The 21,873-nt window shown below is 34.2% G+C and overlaps 1 protein-coding gene across 2 annotated transcripts in view; it reads right to left on the reverse strand.

Annotated features, from left to right (window-relative positions):
- Nucleotides 1-21,873, reverse strand: part of ZNF385D (zinc finger protein 385D) — a 940,931-nt gene that overhangs the window by 677,796 nt on the left and 241,262 nt on the right. For both annotated transcript variants that reach the window (XM_082729121.1, XM_082729123.1), the window contains exon 2: nt 18,777-18,995. In XM_082729121.1, coding sequence (XP_082585247.1) covers nt 18,777-18,995 — 219 coding nt within the window. The remainder of the gene's footprint in view (nt 1-18,776; nt 18,996-21,873) is intronic.

Genomic DNA, 21,873 nt, shown 5'->3' on the forward strand with positions numbered 1-21,873 from the left:
TGTGCAGGTTCCATGCTAATCTTCTCCGTGTGTCCAATTTTAGTATATGTGCTGCCTTCTGCCAAAGCAAGTACTATTATCTGATGTTTAAAGAGGTGCATTTAAAATCCATTACAGGCCAAGAATGAAATCTTGCCATTGGCAACAACATGGATAGAGCCAGAAGGTGTAGCACTAAGTCAGTTAAGTCAGTTAGAGAAAGACATACCATGTGATTTCACTCACATGTGAGATATAAGAAACAAAACAAGGGGAATAAAGAGAAATCAAAGAATAGACCTTAACTGCAGAGAACAACGTGATGGTTACCAAAAGGGAACTGTGTGCGAGACGGGTGAAAGAAGTGAAACGGATGAAGAGACATTGATATTGATGAGCAGTGAGTAATGTACAGACTCTTCGAATAATTATATTTTACACCTGAAACTAATTATAACACTCTATGTTAACTATATTGCAATTAATTTTTAAAAAAATTCTATTATAGGCCAAAGTACCTTTTTCGAGTTTGTAGAAATTATATATGATTTTCCCCACAAAAGTTCTGGAAAAGATTTTATTCTCAGTCCATGCAAGAGACTAACTAGTGTTTATTATCCTTTAAATCGCTAGAATTCCTCATAAGGGCTTTAAACCTGTAATTTTTCAGGTACCTCCTTTCAGGAAATATTTTCTCCAGAGTGAGAGAGTCAGGGTAGACTCTTGAGATCCTACTCACCAAATCCCTAGCCCTCTATCTGCCATAGAATTCAGTGATAAAGGAGGCTTTTTCCTGTAATAACTAGGAAAAAGGAACTGTCTCTCACTGGGCTCAGAGTTGAGAAAATGGAAGCCTGGAGCTGCTGACAATGGGGGCTTCAGCAAAGGGGAAGGGTCACCGGACAGATGGGGATTAAAAAACAGTGTTCTGAAGCTGACACTGAGTAAATATTGCATTTCTGTGATAATTGTCTTATGACTATTTAATATAAAGATGTAGTTTGAATATATCTTATTCTTATTATTCAATTCCACTTTAGACTAAAGCTTCATGAATAGAATTCCAATTGTATAAAATTTAGGTAACAATCTTAATATAAAGCCATATAATTTAAGGAAACTCAACTGAGTTAGAATTTGTGCTTTATAAATTTGTCTTCAGTCATGCATGATGGAGCTATCAAATCCAATTAGTACAAATTTACCAGACCTAAAAGAGCAGAGTCCAGAAACAGTGAAAATCTTTCATTTAAATGGATTCTATTTAAATAAAAGGTATTATTTCTGGTCTGTCATACCATGCTTTTAAACACTTAACTGTTTTGGTTAAAGAACAGAACCATTTACTCAACCCTCCCCAGCTCCCTCTTTTAAAATGTAGACCGTTATCTTCTATTATTTCTTGGAAACTCCTCAAAACTGCAGAAGCAGGGGATGACCATGATTAACCATATTTTTTTTATTTAAGATTTTTTATTTATTTATTTGTAAGAAAGAGAGAGAGAGAAAGAGTGAGAACAAGCAGGTAGAGAAGCAGAAAGAGAAGGCGGCTTCCCACTGAGCCAGGAGCCCCATGTGGGACTTGATCCCAGGACCCTAGGTTCATGAGCTGAAGATAGATGCTTAACTCACTGAGGTACCCAGGCATCCCTAAACATAACTTTAAAAAAAAAATCCCTTTGGTAAAATATATGTGACTACATACCAAGAATTTATATATTTGAGTCAACAATTAAAACTAAATTTAGCTTCAGAAACAAACAAAAAAAGGAGCTGCTTTTGAAAATTAAGTGCATAAGGTTTACTAAGCTAAGCTGAAGCATGGACTCTTCCAGATGGTTTTGCAAAGTAAAATCTACATGGTGGTAGTTATACATAGTTTATCTAATGCATCTGTCTGAACTTTCTTTAGTCCAGCAATACGATTTATCTCTCTTTGAAATTATGAAATCAATGGGAAGTGATCATAAAACTTTACAAATTTATGGCTATTTTCCAAACTCTCTTTTCTAAGAACCATTAAATTGCTTCCTAAGGAAAAAGAAACAAAATTTACAATTCAAGAGAGTAGATGACATGAACTCCAGAGAATCCCAACTTGGAACTAGCTTTCTATTTTTTGGGTCTCTTATGAATACACAAACTTCTGCTTCATATTGCTTTGGAGGCTGCAAAGAATTGTGAATTAGAAGGAAAAGGAGTCACACACCAGATTCTTTTACTCAAATGTGGCCCCAGGACTAGCAGCAATAGCATTGCCTGGGAGCTGGTTAGAAATGTTGCATCTCAAACCCTGCACCAGACAGTCTGAGTACGAATCTGCATCTGCAATCCCCAGTAGATTTGTATGCAGGTCACAGTAGGAGGGGGTCTCTGAAGTATTTTTATAAGGACACTTTAAGTCCTAAAAGTCTTTGCCTATATACTTTCCAATCTTGACTCTTCTGCCAACTGATCATAGGTTTCATAAGGACTAACTATAATTATATCTAACACTTATTTTATTGCATGCTTGCACTAAGTACATTACATAAATTACTTTATTTCACGCTAAAATTATTCCTTCTGAGATCATTTATGACATAAGGCTGTGATTCTCATACTTAAGCCTACATCGAGAAGCATGTGAAGGGCTTTTTAAGAAACAGTGTGCTTAGCCGGCCACCAGAGTTTTTGAAGCAATAAATTTGGGGTAGGCCTTCAAGAACTAACTGGAAAGTACTCAGGTAATGCTGATTAAGACCACTAATACAAAAGTCCCAAATATAAGTATCTCTCAATTCGACTACCTGGGTCTACATCTCCAATGCAGACTCATTGTCAAAAAAAAAAAATTGTGTAGTCCTAGGGATTCTCTCTGGGCCCCCCATCTCACAGTTGCCACAGTTCATTTTGCCTCTTTTTTCAAGCCACCTGCAAAAGACAATGCACTTTCCCCACATCTCTTCCTCCTGACTGGCCCCAAGTCTGAAATGTTTTTGGCTTTGATGTTATCAGTGCTAATTACTACAGAGTAATGGATAATTTTTCTGTGTAAAAAGCATTCCAGAAATCTCACAAATCCTCAGAGTTTATTCCCTTGACTTTTACTTCAGGAGTTAATGTGGAATTAACTTCCTATTAAATTCTTGGGGTATTTATGTTCAAATAACTCAGATGTACTTCAAAGAAATGACTAATTAAAATTTGCATCTTTGTAAGAAAAAGAGCTTGTTGAAATACTTCCACCTACATTACTTCATTTGCTTCTGTCAAGAATCTCATTAAATTGTTAAGGTAAATAAAATAATGCTACAAAAAATTAGGAGGAACTGAAAGCAAATTAGCAGCTGAATAATAAGTCTCAGTTTCAGGAGATCCTCCTTTCAGAATAACAATACTTCCATCTTTTTCTACATGTTCAAACAGGTCCATAGTTTCAAAATTATGCAGTAATTGTTATATGTGTGTATATTACATACACCTTAGTTTTATTTTTTATTCACATAAACATTTCTCAGTTGGAAAGAGTTATGTTCACATTAGATTTTACCTAAAGAAATCAAGTGTTACATACTTGGAATAACATCCCCAGAAACATAAAAGTAGGCAAAAAGTTTTTTGGGGGGGTTTAGATCAATAATTAGTAATGAGGGACGCCTGCGTGGCTCAGTGGGTTGGGCGGCTGCCTTTGGCTCAGGTCATGATCCCAGCGTCCTGGGATCAAGTTCTGCATCCGGCTCCTTGCTTGGCAGGGAGCCTGCTTCTCCCTCTGCCTCTACCTGCCACTCTGACTGCCTGTGATTGCTCTCGCTTCTCTCTCTATGACAAATAAATAAATAAAATCTTTAAAAAAAAAAAAAACAATTAGTAATGAAATTCGTGCTTATGTTTCTTCTCCCCTAGGTTCTGAAAGGAATTCTTTACATAGAAGTCATACCCATTGCTTTGAGTATTAAGTGGGAGATAAATATTTTTAATTTCTTCCTTCAGGCAACTAACCCAATAGTCTGCTAACACTTTAAACTAAAGAAGAATAAAGACAGTGGTTAAAACATGACCTAACAAGCCTGCTGTGAACCCATATATTAGTTTTTACAATATATTTACATTAAGAAAGGAGAACTTACAACAAAATTTAAGTATAGCTACTGGAGGTTTTAACTAACTCTGAGCTACACTCATCTAAAAATATAGACCTATCCAATCATCTATAAAGCATGTGTGGGGTGGATCCCTCAGGAGATGATGTGTCTGAACATTGAGCCTCCTGGGAAGGCTTATCTCACAGGGAACTAAAAATCAACCATCTGGGGAGCATTGAAGACAAAAAGTGATTCCCAATTTAAGTCTATTTAGATATTACTAAATAATTCAGGTATAGTTATTTTTAGCACTTTTATCTTTTAACTTTTACTAAATTTATTTTTTTATTTTTTTAAAGATTTTATTTATTTATTTGACTGAGAGAGATCACAAGTAGGCAGAGAGGCAGGCAGGGAGAGAGGAGGAAGCAGGCTCCCTGCTGAGCAGAGAGCTCGATGTGGGACTCGATCCCAGGACCCTGAGATCATGACCCGAGCTGAAGGCAGCGGTTTAACCCACTGAGCCACCCAGGCGCCCTAACTTTTACTAAATTTAAAAATGATGACCCACCACTATTATGATAAGCTATGAAGAATTCTCTTTAGCATTTCTTGTAAGGCAGGTCTAGTGGTGATGAACTCCCCCAGCTTTTATTTGTCTTTATCTTTTTTTTTTTAAGAATTTATTTATTTATTTGACAGAGAGAGATCACAAGTAGGCAGAGAGGCAGGCAGAGAGAGAAAGGAGGAAGCAGGCCCCCCGCTGAGCAGAGAGCCCAACTCGGGACTCAATCCCAGGACCCTGGGATCATGACCCGAGCCGAAGGCAGTGGCCTAACCCACTGAGCCACCCAGGCGCACCTATTTGTCTTTATCTTTCCTTCACTTTTGAAGGACATGCTTGCCTGGTATAGCCGCTTGGTTGGCAGGTTTTTTTCCTCTCAGTATTGGACTATACATCTCCCTCTCTGGACTTTAAGGATTCTGCTGAAATATCCATTATGATCATATGGAAGCTTCCTTGTACACAACAAGTGACTTTTCTCTTGCTGCTTTCAAAGTTCTCTCTTTAACTTTTGGCAATTTGATTATAATGTGTCTCCATGTGGGTTTCTTTGGATCCATCCACCCTATAATCTAGGAGTTCCACTTCTGAGTATATAACCGAAAGAAAAGAAATCAGTATCCAAAGAGATATGTACACTCCTATGTTCATTGAAGTATCATTCAAGATAGCCAAGATATGAAAACAACCTTAGTATCTATAGACAGAGGAATTAATAAGGAAAATGTGGTGTCTGTGTATGTGTTTGGATTACATATACAATGGAATATTATACATGTGGATATAAATATAGAATGGAATATTATTCAGCCTTAAAAAACAAGGAAGTTCTGCTATTTCAGACAACATGGATGAACCTCGAGGAGACTATGTTAAATTAAATAAGTCAGAAATACAAATACAGTTGACCCTTAAACAACATAAGGTTTAGCGGCACCAGTCCCCTGTGCAATCAAAAATCTATATGTAGCTTTTGACTTTCCCAAAACTTAACAACTAATAGCCTAGTGTTGCCTTACTATAACATAAACTGTTGGTTAACATATGCTTTATATGTTATATTTATTATATACAGTATTCTTACAATAAAGTAAGCTAGAGAAAGGGAAATGTTATTAGGAAAATTATAAGGAAGAGAAAATATATTTATAGCACTGTAGTATAAAAAAATCCACATATAAGTAGACCTGCATGGATCAAACCATGTTGGTGAAGGGGTGACTACACCACAAATCTCCAGAGACAGAATTAAGATGGCAGAGGAGCAGGGATACTCTAGGTTGCCTCATCCCTTGAACACAACTATATAAACACCAAATCATCTGGACACCCAAGAAATCAATCTGAGAACTGAGAGAGCAAAACGGCACAACTAGAGATAGAAAAAAAAAAAATACCATATGGGAAATGTAGCAGAGTTACAAATGAATAGCTAAATATGCTAAGTATAGTAGCTCTCTCTGTGTATTGATTCAAATGTTCCTCTTTGGATAATTCAGTCACTTTCAGTTTTAAAATTGCCTTTCAGTTTAATCTCTATTTCCTCTGTTCCTGTCCAAGAAGATTTTGGTATTGGAGCAAGTCTTACGTGAACAAATTTGGAGTAAGGGTGATCTCTGGCACCATGATGATGGTTTTTTGAAATCTGCTGGTGGATGTCAATGGGGTGCAGCAGGTTGGGCACCCATCTTAGGGTGTTCTACCATTTACATGGCTATTATAACCAAAACTCATTTCATTTCTATCTAGATGAGGAATCTGGCTAACCTGACCTTATATTGATTCATGTTAATGCTATAAACCACTTTGAGTCTCTGCTACATCATCAAACGAAGACCAAGTCTAGGATGTGGGCCATTCCTTGCCTCTTTCCATGACAGACCCCATAGCAACTCAGTTATGTATGATTTCACCATGTGGAGACATAAGGAAATACCAGAGTTTCTCCTTCCATCAGAAAACTAAGCAAAGCTCTACTGTGCAACCTAAGCCCTCCTTTTCTTGTCTCTTTATTTGGCACAAACTCACCAAAGTAGAACTATTCTGGAGTGAGTTCTAATACTTCTTTAAGCCTTGATGTTTCTTTAAGATCCCTAATATATCTTACCTCTCTGGGACTTCTTGTTTCACTTCCAGTTTTCCCCTATACTACAACCCCCCTTCTTTAATTTTAATACTTCCCTGAATCACATATGGTAAACAAATATCTGGTACTGTTCATAATAACAAATAACTCAGAAATATTTTAGATAACTCTATTCTCTCATTTTATTTATTAAATTTTAAGCTCCTTCAACTGCTAGATGACTAAGGCTACAACTCCAAAGGAAACAAAGAGCATTCCTCTTCCGGTGATGTTAAAAGAAATATGTTATTTGTTTTTTGAGTGTGCTGTTTGGTTTATACAATTTTATTGTAATTGAATCTCAGAGATATTATGTTATAGCATATGATATTTGGTGGTGGGCTTTTATATAAGTTAATAAAGGCAGTCATTAAATAGTTTATCAAGGAAAAGACATTTGTAAGCATCATAAAATTAATAAGTCAACCGCAGTATGTGATGGCAAAGACAGTATCTTTGATAGTTTGGTTAAAGAAATTATTTCAGGATCATACACATTGAATGTAGGGATCTTCACTTTGATTTTTAAAATTTCGACCTAAGAAGTATAATTAAAAAGGATCCTGATGCTTATAATAATGAGAATATTGTACATTATTAAGATGTTCCATGAACTAAAGAAATTTCTTAAGGAAATTTTATTTAAGAAGGAAAAATATTTTATGAAAGTAGGAATAAAATCCTGATAGCATGAATTACAAACATCATTAACACTTTCATTAGTCATGTTAGCAAACAGGGTCCTTGAATACTTGAGTAAATAAAATGTGTCTGACAGGATTATAATATTTTAATATTTATTGAGTACCTATAAGATGTGTTAGGTTGTTCTGACACTATTGTGATTTATTATCTCAACATATGACTTCTTGATGAAAAGATTTAAATAATGAAAACATTTCCACTACATGTAAAATTGTGATTTTTCAGCATTCAAAAAAATGCATTTTGAGGTTAGTAACTGAGTATAATTCTAAACCTCTTTTTGTCTTGATAAAAAATGATGTTAGCAGAGGTTCCTCCATGTTTGTTGAAATAAAATAAAAGTAATATAGTTTGTTATTAAGATGCTTTAATTTGGATTTCTTTTACATTTAATAATGGATGAATTAAACATAAAGAAAGTTACCAGTATTCAAAAAAGCATTCACTTAGCCCAGGGTAAAAATCAATTTATAAAGTATAAGCCTTGAATTTTAGATGGGAGATGAAATGAAAAGGAAAAAAACTAAGACCTCTTATCTCAGTAAATCTCTCACACACAAGAACGTACTGGATCTAGGGACTCTAGCACATATGTGGCTGGTTAAGGTAAAAAGTAAAAGAGACATGACAGAACACTTGTCTTCAACAAATATTGATAATTATACAGTAAGTATTTTTTAGGTAAAAATGTAAATGTATTTCTAGGAGAAAAAATGACCACCATATGAAGATGACATTCTCAACAAGTGAAGATATAAAAAGAAAAAATAAAAACATATAAAATATTGCCAAAGGAGGTAATTTGCAATAAAGTATATACACTTGGACACTTTTTTATGATTAAGTTGTAAAATTTCATGGTCAGTATGCCAAACAAAAGAGCAAGACCAGATGCAAACTGTGGTGTACATAACCCTGCTGCTCCCGCACAGATGGATTATCTGTTCCTCAAATTACCTACAGTGTTCAGGGCCCACTCACAACCACCAGAGCTAGATATATAGAGGGAGAGAGCCATTTGGTTTCAAGACTTGTAGATCTATGAGAGTCCCTGAAACGTGGCTGAAAACATAACAAGAAAACACTTTGATTAGTCTCTTGGGTTTGCAATTCATCTTTCCCCAGCACATGTTAAAATAAAAACAGATGGTCACTAAAATGCCTCTATAGGAGAACTTTTGCTGCTGAATGAAGTATGCAAATTAGGCCATGACCATCTTATTGCTTTTTCTCTTCCATTCCCTCTTATTGATTTTCTATTTCTTCTAACTAAATGGTGCTGGAGAATCCCAATTAAAGGACCTTGGAATGTATATCCAGGGAATGTGAATTTTTAAGGAAACACTCAGGGTGATTCTGAATAAGAATCACCAACAGACCAACGGAGAAACATTGTCTTAACCTTTCAAAATCTGGCTCGGCTTTTTCCACTTCACTGAAATAATTTCTCAAAGAAGCCTGCCATTTTATAATTTTCGGATCTCCAATAAGGGTTGCCTTTCTCAACCTCTCTGAATAAAGCCTTCAGGACCCAGTGGTTAACCACATTCTTTTTCTAAAATTCTCTCCTCCTTTGCTTTCCAAACCCTGAGCAAGCATAGCTGTTCTCCAGGCTTGAGAGGTGATATAACATCGTGGATATCAGTATAGATTCTGGAGCCAGCTCACCAGGGATCAGGGTCTGACTCCACCTCTCTCTAGCTAAAAGACCTTGGGCAAATTACCTTCTTTGTCTCATTTTACTGGTCTACATAATGGACACAAATAAACTACAGTAACTTGCAGAAATATGATTTAATAATATACATTTGATAACATACATGGCACAAAGCAAATTCACAATGAATATTACTCATTTTTTACATTTCTGACACCATTAACTTCTTAAGATACCCTTTCGCTTCCTCCTCTACAACAAGAAAAAATTTTGCACAGCAAAGGAAACAGTTAACAAAATCAAAAGACAACTGACAGAATGGGAGAAGATATTTGCAAACGACATATCAGATAAAGGACTAGTGTCCAGAATCTATAAAGAACTTAGCAAACTCAACACCCAAAGAACAAATAATCCAATCAAGAAATGGGCAGAGGACATGAACAGACATTTCTGCAAAGAAGACATCCAGATGGCCAACAGACACATGAAAAAGTGCTCCATATCACTCGGCATCAGGGAAATACAAATCAAAACCACAATGAGATATCACCTCACACCAGTCAGAATGGCTAAAATCAACAGGTCAGGAAATGATGCTGGCGAGGATGCGGAGAAAGGGGAACCCTCCTACACTGTTGGTGGGAATGCAAGCTGGTGCAGCCACTCTGGAAAACAGCATGGAGGTTCCTCAAAATGTTGAAAATAGAACTGCCCTATGACCCAGCAATTGCATTATTGGGTATTTACCCTAAAGATACAAATGTAGTGATCCAAAGGGGCACGTGCACCCGAATGTTTATAGCAGCAATGTCCACAATAGCCAAACTATGGAAAGAACCTAGATGTCCATCAACAGATGAATGGATCAAGAAGATGTGGTATATATACACAATGGAATACTATGCAGCCATCAAAAGAAATGGAATCTTGCCATTTGCAACAACATGGATGGATCTAGAGCGTATCATGCTTAGCGAAATAAGTCAAGCAGAGAAAGACAACTATCATATGATCTCCCTGATATGAGGAAGTGGTGATGCAACATGGAGGCTTAAGTGGGTAGGAGAAGAATAAATGAAACAAGATGGGATTGGGAGGGAGACAAACCATAAGTGACTCTTAATCTCACAAAACAAACTGAGGGTTGCTGGGGGGAGGGGGTTTGGGAGAAGGGGGTGGGATTATGGACATTGGGGAGGGTATGTGCTTTGGTGAGTGCTGTGAAGTGTGTAAACCTGGTGATTCACAGACCTGTACCCCTGGGGATAAAAATATATGTTTATAAAAAATAAAAAATTAAAAAAAATTTTTAAGGATGCTTTTCCTCTTCTTTATTTTGACTATTTCATAACTCCCTCAGCAATAGTTCTTCTATCAATGAGCTAAAACTCCATTCAGTAGCACAAACTGAGTGAGCAGTTAGTCAAATTATCATCTTTGTTACTTACCCTCCAATCAGCTTCTCCTCTGTTCAGTCTTAACATTCAACCACACTGTTCTAAACTAATCTAATAATAGTCACACAGCATACAAATAGGGCTCTAATCTAGAACCTTGTTAATTCTTCATTCAAGCTGTATTCACTGTTTTATTTCTCCTGGTAGTTACATATATATTGCATGAATTTTCTTTGTTAGAAGATTTGAATTGAGAAATGAATTATTGTCAGAATTACTACTGCATATACATGTTTAATAGATCTTAAAGAAGTTAAATACTCTTAAATTAATTCTCTTTTTATTTCTCTCCTTTTGAAACCATACTCATACCTTTAAGTCATTGATTAATTCATACAACCCTCTATACTTGTGTTCTTCTATTTAGCCATTGAAATAAAATCTTAAAGGAAAATTATATGTGTTTTTCATCACATATTCTCTCCAAAGTAAAATCTTAAACTGAAATTTACATTCATTTCTTCTCTCCTCTAAAGACTGGCAAACCTTAAGTGAATAGTAAATATGTCTCACTCCTATCTTTGATTTCAACATTGTACCTGATACAAGTGGTTGGAAATATATAATGTCTTTTGCCTTTCTACCTGTGTGCAGAGTATCAGCCTCAACTTGGATAGTCTTGACACCCATTTAAGTTCTCCAAGAAGAATCTAACTGCATATAAAATGTCAGTAAACAGGGGCGCCTGGGTGGCTCAGTGGGTTAAAGCCTCTGCCTTCGGCTCAGGTCATGATCCCAGGGTTCTGGGATCAAGCCCTGCATCGGGCTCTCTGCTCTGCAGGGAGCCTGATTCCTCCCCCCTCTCTCTCTGCCTGCCTCTCTGCCTACTTGTGATTTCTCTCTCTGTCAAGTAAATAAAATCTTTAAAAAAAAAAAAGTCAGTAAACATTTTACTTTAAAAATGTATTTTCACATTTTTACACGTTTACCTTACATTTCCATTTATATGTTTATATTAAACATTTTACTTTAAAATCTTTACTGAAGATTCCATAAGTGACATCTAAGAAAGAATTACAGCACACATTATAAAGTTAACAAATTAAAATTTCAGACTAGATAAGTCTGGCCCCTCCTTTCCCTTGTCCCTCATCCCATGAAGACCTTCACTTTCCAACCTGTTTGGCTCATAGTCCCCAGACTCATTTGCTCTTCACTTGCCTATAATTAGGTTGCAGGTAGGTTATATCCCATCTCTAACTGCAAACCAACATAACTAAATTCATCACAATGTTCATCAAACACTGAGCTGCATCTTTAAGGCTATTTCAGATTAATCTTTGAGGTATTCTCAAGTTTTGTTGGAAGTTCAAACTGTAGAGTTTTGTTTTTTTGTTTTTTTTTTCCCCCCCTACCACTATGGGTTTCCATATTTGTGTTTAGATTCAGGGTTTTACCTCATTCTCATCATATTTTGTTATATCTTCCAGAAATTCCTATTTTACTCTTCACTGCGCATGCGGTTATGGATTTATTTACTTTTGTTCTCAACTTTCTTATGTCACATCATTGCGAATTTGGAAATAATAAGAGCAAATAGATGTATCTAGGTTGCTATTTTTGAAAATTTAGTTTCTTACATCTTATTCAAAGACTTAAAATCAATAATTTGGAGGTCTATTTAATGAATTAATCTAAAGTACTAACTGAAAAACACATACACATACACATATACTACTGTTTAGTGTTTCTGAGAAACAAGCACAAAATGATGAAGCATGCCATGCCTGGGGCGAAGCTGTAGAAACTTCTCAATGCCAGTGTAAGTAGGGTTGGCCTCTACATGCAAACTAATCTGTTTAGGAAAGGGGAATTCATATGTAAAAGCATCCCATTTCCATTACCTTCTAGCATTGTTACCATGGGCAAATTACTTTTAGGGGAAACATAAAGGAAATAGAAAAATAATGAAAAATAGGTGTACTTTCAAAAATAGAAAAGTGAAAGTGATTATATTCCTAAGCCTACAGAATAGAAACACTAGAACTGGAAGATATTATTGTGGAAGTAGTTAGTGACCGAAAGGGGCAAAAGGTGAGGAAACGAGAGTTTGACCTGAGCTAAACAGATTTGAAGTTCCAATGCACAAATGAATTATTTTGCACCCTCAGTTTATGATACTGCTGCTGGAAATTTCCAATTCTTCAAACCTTCCCCAAATAGAAACACACACATACAGATAGAAAATTACCAAAGAAAATTCTTACATCCCAAACACCTTCTATTCTCAAACTAAATAACATGCATTTAACTCATTCTATTTTTTTTTTTTTTTTTAAGGCTTCTCTTAGTGGCCGGTTCACCTCATTTTTTTTCATCTCATTTTTCATCAATAACAACAATCATGAAGAACCAGAGTACACTTCTTTTCGGGCACAGCTGCCTACTGAGGTGATCTCCAGACAGGGGTCATGCTGGATTATCAGCTTCAGATTATAAAATGTCAGATTATAAAAAAAAAAAAAAGAGAGAGATATACACTGGAAAAGAAATCTCTGTGTTGACAAAGATGCTACTGTTCAATGAATTTAATGTTAAGTCCAAGTGCAGCAAGTAGCTAGTGGCTAGAATTTCACCTGTTTGAAATGATCAATGTGTTTTCCTTTTATGGAGAAGAAACAAATTTGATAACCAAAGCCAAAAACCTACTCAAAATTTGAACATGACAAAACTAGCATTTGTCATTTTCTCCCATATTTTTATCCTTCAGTGGTAAAAAAGAAACTTGGATCATTCAAAGAAGAACAAAATTTCTTATTACATAATGTTGGACAATTTAATATCAGCATTTTTTCCTTGTCTCCCCTAGGCTGAAGCTTCTAAACGATATAGTCAAGAAGAGAGAAGCTTGAGAAAAGGCAAAATTCCTTATTGTCATGTCACAATATGTCACATACTCATATAGAGAAGATATTATTAAGAAAGCAGTTATCATTACTTAATAAAATGACTCCAAAAGGCATCACTATTGATCTATAACTACACTAGTGAGTTCCAACTAGTCTACTGACATTCTACAAAAGCACAAATAGTCTTTGGAAATCAAAAGGTAAAACTAATTTTTATATAAATGAAGAATATATTATAAAATCAGGGCCTAAAGTAATAAAAAGTTCTATGAAGCTATTCTGAATTTTTATTAACTACCAATGTTGCAAGAGAAGGCACCTCTTATAAATTGAAAATCCACTGACACCTTAAACCTCATTTGGGACAATCAATGGAAAAGAGAAAAGAAAATATATCAGTGAGAGCTCAAAAGGAAAATTTTATTTAGATTTTCTGTTAAATAAAAGAAAATTTAATGCTAAGAGGATAGATGAGGGCGGCAATATTCTAGATTTATGTGCTACAAAACAATGGGCACTGAACCTCTAGAATACTGTAAGATAAAACTGAATTATTTGATAGCAGTTTCAACCCAATAAAAATGGAACACCAGGCTTAATAAAATAACTCAAATATGACAAAGGTATTATGAATAAAATAAAATTGTCACAATAGGTCAACTTGTTACTCAGTCCTTTAACAAGCTTTCACAACAGCTTAACCATGGTGAGGGAGCTCATGAAATTGAATTAAATTAGTTGGTCACAGAAACTTTAAATCATCTGAAAGTTTTACCCTCTGTTACATGTATTCCAAAATGCTCTTATGACTCAAAGGAGCATGTTTATGCTAATTTTCAAATTTCAATTTTTAGATAAAAATATATCTATATACTCTAGTATACTAGTATACTATATATACTAGTATATATATATATATATATATATACTAGTACTAGTATATATCTGGTATACTTCATTTTAATACTCGATTTTATACTTCTTCAAAATCTTATAAAATCCCTGTATATACAATAATATAAAATATATATATATTATAAAACATATAATATATATAATATAAAATATATTACATAATTAGAATATAAAATGACAAATGTGAGCAAAATATCAATATTTAGCCAGAAATCATAACTCCATTATTAATTTCTTTAGGGTAATTTAAAAATACGCATTCATAAAAAGATGGTGATATGCAAACACTATTATATAATCATTCTTGTAATACTGTACATCCAATATTGCTTACTCACATTTATTTGCATATGTGAAAGAACTGTGACAATTTAGATGAAGTTACCTTTGCAGGACTCTTGGCGATTTTTATATTACTTTTGTACATTTATGAATAGTCCGATTTTTATATTACTTTTGTACATTTATGAATATCATCAGAAAAATAATTATTATTTACAGAATTAATTTCTAAGTAAATACAAAATTAAAGATATTTTCCAAAGAGAAAATGAGTAAGCAACACAGTTTGTACTGGAATTTCTTTAGTTTATAGTTTTTATGAGAGGGTGAGGCATGGAAACTCCAGAGTATGATAAAGTCCACACACTTAAGCAACTTTTAACTACAGAATACCCTTTTGCCACTTCTGTATCTTCTCACTTTAAAAAATGTGCAACAAAAATAACTGTATTTCTGAAATAACAGTGATAAATTATAAAAGACCTATTTACATGACTATTCTCTATAAAACATTTTCAGAAGTTAGATTTGGTAAAGAGAATTTAAGGAAACATCAGATTTGTTGTAATAATGTAAAGTAAGTAGTTTTAAAAAGATCATAACTCAACAACATAAGAATACGTCCAAATACATGACATAAACTTGTGACACTAGAATTTAAGTGTACTAGGGAACTTGGTATGTTGTTGATAATAAAGACATAGGCAACTTTATGGATAGAGTTATTTGGCAAATGTCTTAGTCCCTTTGATTCTTAACTATCTCATTTATAAAATAGAACAATATATGCTCTTCAGAGTTGTTGACTGGGATTTAATAGATGATATCTAGAACACACCTGGAACAATAAATACTAGCTCACTTTTTGCTCTCTTTGCATTTTTTTATGACAACGGTTATATTCAGGCATCAAATAGACAATGCACATGGGGAAAGTATTAAATTTTGTTGCTTTTACACAATGAAGCATACTATGCATGTTACTTTTTAAGATACAGCAAGCATTGGTGGTATCTTAGATAGATTTCCAGGAAGTAGACGCAGATAAGTGTGGGTGCGTGGTGAATGAGGGATCTATACCTGTGAGGCATGAGGAAAGCAGGACTGGGCCAGGGATGAGGTGAGGCTCTGATAGCACTGCCACAGTAGCATCTGCAAATCTGAAGCTGGAATGGCCTCTTAGAGTTGTCTACCCACTTTTGAAGCAAAGAGCTGGGATTTTTGCAGCCTGCCCCCAACAAGGGAACAAGTTCAGGAAATGTAGCTTCCTTGGGCTGAGGGCATGCTTCAACTCAGCAGGAGGGGCACTGGAAACGCAGGACAGCATTAACCCAAGATTGGAGCACACACATTCCATATAATGACTTCTATAAAAAGTGCTGGATGGGGTCTATTAATTAATTAGTACACATGGTACATTTTTTCACTGTGATCTTCAGATGATCATTTTCTCTAATAAATGAGATGACATGAGAAATGCCTTATTTTGCTCAGAAATACAGAAACTAAACTTTAGATGTGGTGATTGAGTATCTGGTTCACTCCTGTTCTTTGCAGTGTGTGTTAGGATGTGCTTTAAGGCATGTAATTATACAATACTCTTCATTAAAGACAGAAATGATAGTATGTTTTGCTCCATTTAGATAATCCCAAATTAATAATAATAATAATAATTAGTTCCATGTCTATTATTTATTTTATTTGCATCCTTAAAAATAAATCAATTAGGTACAAGGTTGGATGAATTCAGGTAAACATATCTATTGGCATATTGCTTTCTTGACACTACTACATTTAATTATTCACCATTTGAAATCTAGATTGAAGTGAAGATTTTCTTAAATGGAAGCAGATTATAGCAGTCCATTTTGCAAGTATGCACATTCAAGAAGACTAAAATAATTTCCATATCTTTCTCTAAATAAAAATGATAATGTTCTCAACAAAGAATTTATATGATCCTTTATTCTTAGGAATTCCATTTTTAGCTTGGTTTCTCTGTGATAAAGGAATTACCATTAATAGATATATAAGGTTTGGAATTAGGCTCCTTTGTTATTCTGAACAGGTCTAAAAAAGCACACTTTTAGAGTGGGGAGATGAAGGAATATGTATAAGAAATAATATGTTTCTATATAAATGTAAGGTACTAACTCAGTTGTGAGGTTGATTGCCCATAGCTAGATCCCCTTCGAGATACAGGTGATCACTCCTATGAAGTATCATCCCAAGTCAAACTAATTATGACCCAAACCAGGTGTTATTAATTTGTGGCTGTTTTTAACGACTTTTACTAGAAAGAGCCTTGGGGAAAAAATATGAATAGAAAATGTAGCAATAAATTTTGTTAAGCACCATATTGATCAAGGCATTGTTGGAAATATGATAGTATTTTTTTAGGTTCTATGAAAATGATTTCTCTCTTTGAGTAAAGAAAGGCACACTTTTTGCAGAATATTCATTCTGAGGAGGCAGTAGACTTCAGAAGAGCAGGTATGTAAATGAATAAGATCTGAGTTTGATTGCTAGTTTTACCATTTAATAGTTGTGTGACCTTCATCACACTATTTAATCGATGTTATCCTCAATTTCCACATTTATAAGAAGAAGATAATGGCAACATCTCTGTGGTTGTAAGGGAAAATTAAATAAGAAAATGCATATAAAGACTTTACCACAATGCTAGCCCATTATAAATGAGTTGATGAAATTATTTAAAAAAAAAATCCATTTCAGGGAACTCATTCCTATTATTAGCATTTGAAAACCTTTGACCATTCTAAATTTTGTCTGGGACTGGCTCTGATTTGAGTTTCTAAGCCAGGCATGACTTTTGTCCTGGCTTCTTTCTATGATATCAATTATGATTCCTCCAAAAGAGGTTTGTCAGTATAAACACAGGTGAAGGAAAATGCAAAAGCTGGCACCATTACCTCCAACAATACAGACTTAAAGAAAAACAAGTTGAAATTGAATCATACTGTGCTTAAGAAGTTTTTACCTAAATGTCAAATATAAGATTAAGAAATTCAGAATAGAGGCTGTGCAATATATATTTTTAAACATGACCTAAGCGAACACATTTTGTCTTACTAGTTCATCTTATGCCCATAGAATTTAGTAATTATCAATTATTTTCCGATGACTGTTTTTGTTTTTTTTACATGCCTTTGACAAATAATATCCAAGATTAACTATTTGCCATACAACAGAAAGAGAAATATGGAGTCCTTTTTATTAGAATATTTTAGTTTAGTCCTACTAAAAACCACAAAGCAAGGTAGAAATAATTTCCATCTTAAAAAATGTACTGTTTTTCTTCTCATTATTTGGTAGCCTTGAAGCAAACTACAAAATTTACATTTAAAAATCTCCCTGATGGCAAGCCATGAGAACAGATCAAAATTCAGTTTCATTTTTAAATACCATTAAAATTCTGACAAAATATATTTTATTTATCAAATGTGAAGCACCCAACCAGAATACACTATTGTAACATTTTGTTTGCTATTGATTTAGCTTTTCAAAGGAATCCATTCCTCGTCTCCCTCACCTCTCCAGGCTTTTTCTAATAAAGTTGGCTTTCTTCCCAGTGTGCATCTTTGGGTTATTTTTTAAATCTGTTTACTCCAAAACTCAATCCACACTTTCAAAAATATTCCAAAATGATTAAACAAACCATGAATTTTCACTAACAATTTAATCAATCTGTATTTACAGATCATACTTTGTGTTAAAACATCTAGTTTGTAAGATATGTATTTTTCTCAATTTAACTGCAATCTCACTAACCTACTAAAGCCCTTCACATGCAAAAACAACTCTAAATATTGTTTTATATAAATTTTAAAAGGATGTCCATTTCCAAAAATCTATATTAAAGGTGAATATCAAAAAACTATAACATCAACTTTTTCAAATTATAGCAAATATCTTGGAGGGTTGTGATCACAACAAACAGAATTAAATATATACAACAAACAGAATTTCCCCTTTTCATCCAAAATGCTGTGGGAGAGTATTTAATTTAATCTACTGGGCTGATAAAGCTTTTACTTGACGTGCTGTCCTGATTTTAAAAATAGATTAGTCTATTCTTTTATATTTATATTTGCAGGTACACAAACAGTTTAAGTTGATAATGTAAAATTGACTATATTTTTTAAAAAACTTACCATTGTCATTTTTCAGCATCCCATTGCTCAGTTGTTTTAATCTTTTTTGATGTGATTTGCCATTGTAGTGGATTTGCGCTTGAGCTGCCGAATTCAGCTGAATGTTGCAAACATTGCACAAAGTGAAATTGGTATGTTTCTTTTCTCTTTCTGGTTTTTCTTCAAAGTCATCAGGTAAAAATTCAGCCTCACTTTCTCCATCATGTGCACATGTGAAATCTAGGGGTGCAAAGGAATTTATGAACAGGTTGATCGAGACTCCTAGATTCTTTCCTAGTATTGAAGTGGGTAGCAAATAAGCACTGCTCTAGATGATAAGAATTCAAAAATTTCCACTTCCTCCCTTTTTAGTACATCGCTTTCATACCATCTAAAAGTAGATAGCTTCTTTAATGGCATACAAATGAGAAATATTCACTTCGGTTTTTCTACGTCAAATAGTGGGTTAAAGTCCTGATAAGGTCTAGCATGCATCATTTCTCTCAATCATTTGACAACAAAAGAGGCACTATAGATTTTCCTGTCTCATAGGTGAAGAAACTGAGGTTTAGGGTAGTTAAGTAACTTGGCTAGGGTCACACAGCAAATAAATAAATGGTGGAATAAGCAGTTTCATTAATCTCCAAATCCCAAATTCTTCATCATCTTGTTTTCTAGCATGTATTAATGTACTAGATATTTCCCTTTTGATTCAAATAAGTAACTTCCTTTTATTTTTCTATTCCTTGCCCATTAAGTAAAGGCACTTACATCTGGTTGGATATATCCTATAAATATAAAAATGATGAAAATTTTCAATACCTAAAATTTTGTATTTTATACCTGGAACACAAAAGAAATTCTGAATACCTAAGATACCTTCATAATTAGGGTATAAAAAGTATAACTTAACTATGGATCACAATAGAATATATTATTTTGGGATAAATAAATGGTTTGTATACTCAAATCCAAGAGAAAAGGGCCATTGACAATTCCAGTACCTCTGGCTTTGACACAGTAATAATTAACTACTGCAATATACATTTTACTATTCATTTAGAAATTACTTAAAACAATGTCTCCTTTCTAGAATTTTACTGTGTTTTCACTGCATGGGACTCTGTACAACTCGTATGGTCTAAATTTGGTTTCTCCATTCCAATTTCCAGATTTTTCAAGGATTTATTTTATTGTCATTGAAAATATTGGCAGAGGAAAGCAACAATCATTTTAACATGCATTTATTAATTGCCTGTGTGGCAGGCAATATCATAGGTGCTGGAGATAAACTGATAAGCAAAATGAGAATGGTTCCTAACATTATTCAGCTTACTAATAATGATAAGAAGTTCATTAGAAGATGGGCTTTGGCATCATACGAACAAGATAACAAATACCAAAATAATTTTAACAATCAAAATTTACCTACAAAATCAAGGCAAACACCTAGTACTTAAATCTGTTAAAAGATACTGAAGTATCTATGAGATATCACCTCACACCAGTCAGAATGGCTAAAATTAACAAGTCAGGAAATGACAGATGCTGGCAAGGATGTGGAGAAAGGGGAACCCTCCTACACTGTTGGTGGGAATGCAAGCTGGGGTAACCACTCTGGAAAACAGTATGGAGGCTCCTCAAAAAGTTGAAAATAGAGCTGCCTTATGACCCAGCAAATGCACTTGGTATTTATCCTAAAGTTACAAACGTAGTGATCTGAAGGGGCACGTGCACCCAAATGTTTATAGCAGCAATGTCCACAATAGGCAAACTATGGGAAGAACCTAGATGTCCATCAAGAGATGAATGGATAAAGAAGCAGTGGTGTATATATACAATGGAATACTATGCAGCCATCAAAAGAAATAAAATCTTGCCATTTGTAACAACATGGATGGAATTAGAGGGTATTATGCTTAGTGAAATAAGTCAATCAGAGAAAGACAACTATCATATGATCTCCCTGATATGAGGAAGTGGAGATGCAATGTGGGGGGTTTTGGGGGTAGGAAGGGAGGGAGACAAACCATAAGGGACTCTTGATCTCACAAAACAAACTGAGGGTTTCCAGGGGGAGGAGGGGAGGGAGAGGCTGGTGGGGTTATGGACATTGGGGAGGGTATGCTATGGTGAGTGCTGTGAAGTGTATAAACCTGGTGATTCACATACCTCTACCCCTGGGGCTAATAATACATTACATGTTTATAAAAAAATTTTTAAAATTAAAAAAGAAGAATACTGAAGAATCTAATTTCCAAACAGAGTAAGTATATAATCCATGCTTTGGGGGGGACCAAGTTATTTAAAATATGTTAACCTCTTTTTAAGAAGGAAACTTCATTTTTCTTACTCAGGTAGCCCCTATTACAAAATATTAAACATATAATTTAAGTGACCATATTGAAAAGAGTATAGATTTTGTGAAATAATCACAAAATTTTTGTTAAATATACATTAAATATATATATTTTGTTAATATATATTAAACAGATTTGTTTTTCTTATTTTATCTAAAAAAAACAATTTAAATATCTGCTCCAGGTTGTATTCAGAATGTTTCAAAACTTTCCTTTTCTAGAGCTGATTTATATTTCTAAACTTTTCATCTCAAATATCATTTAGTGGAAAAGATTAAGTAAAGGATGGTGCATTTAATCACTGTGATATTGTATAGCCAATAAAACAGATTAGAAAAAATTATAACATAAGAAATTCTTTCTATATAATTAAACAAAAACAAATGTAAATTTACAAATGTTTACAACTATATAAAATACAAATAAAACTTAGAAAAAATGATAGACGCTGATCTTGAATGGTGAGATTACAGTTGGCTTTTTTTCTACATCTTTTCCTCATTTTTCAAAACTTTACATGATGAACACTTACTACATTTATTATTTTAAAAATCAATATATTTGTGGGACACCTGGGTGGCTCAGTGGGTTAAATCCTCTGCCTTTGGCTCAGGTCATGATTCCAGGACCCTGGGATCGAGCCCCACATCTGGCTTTCTGCTCAGCAGGAGCCTGCTTCCTCCACTCTCTCTCTCTGCCTACTTGTGATCTCTGTCTGTCAAATAAATAAATATTTTTAAAAAATAAATATATTTGAA

The sequence above is a fragment of the Mustela nivalis genome, assembly GCF_964662115.1.
Source record: "Mustela nivalis genome assembly, chromosome: 1".
In the NCBI taxonomy this organism is placed as follows: Eukaryota; Metazoa; Chordata; class Mammalia; order Carnivora; family Mustelidae; genus Mustela; species Mustela nivalis.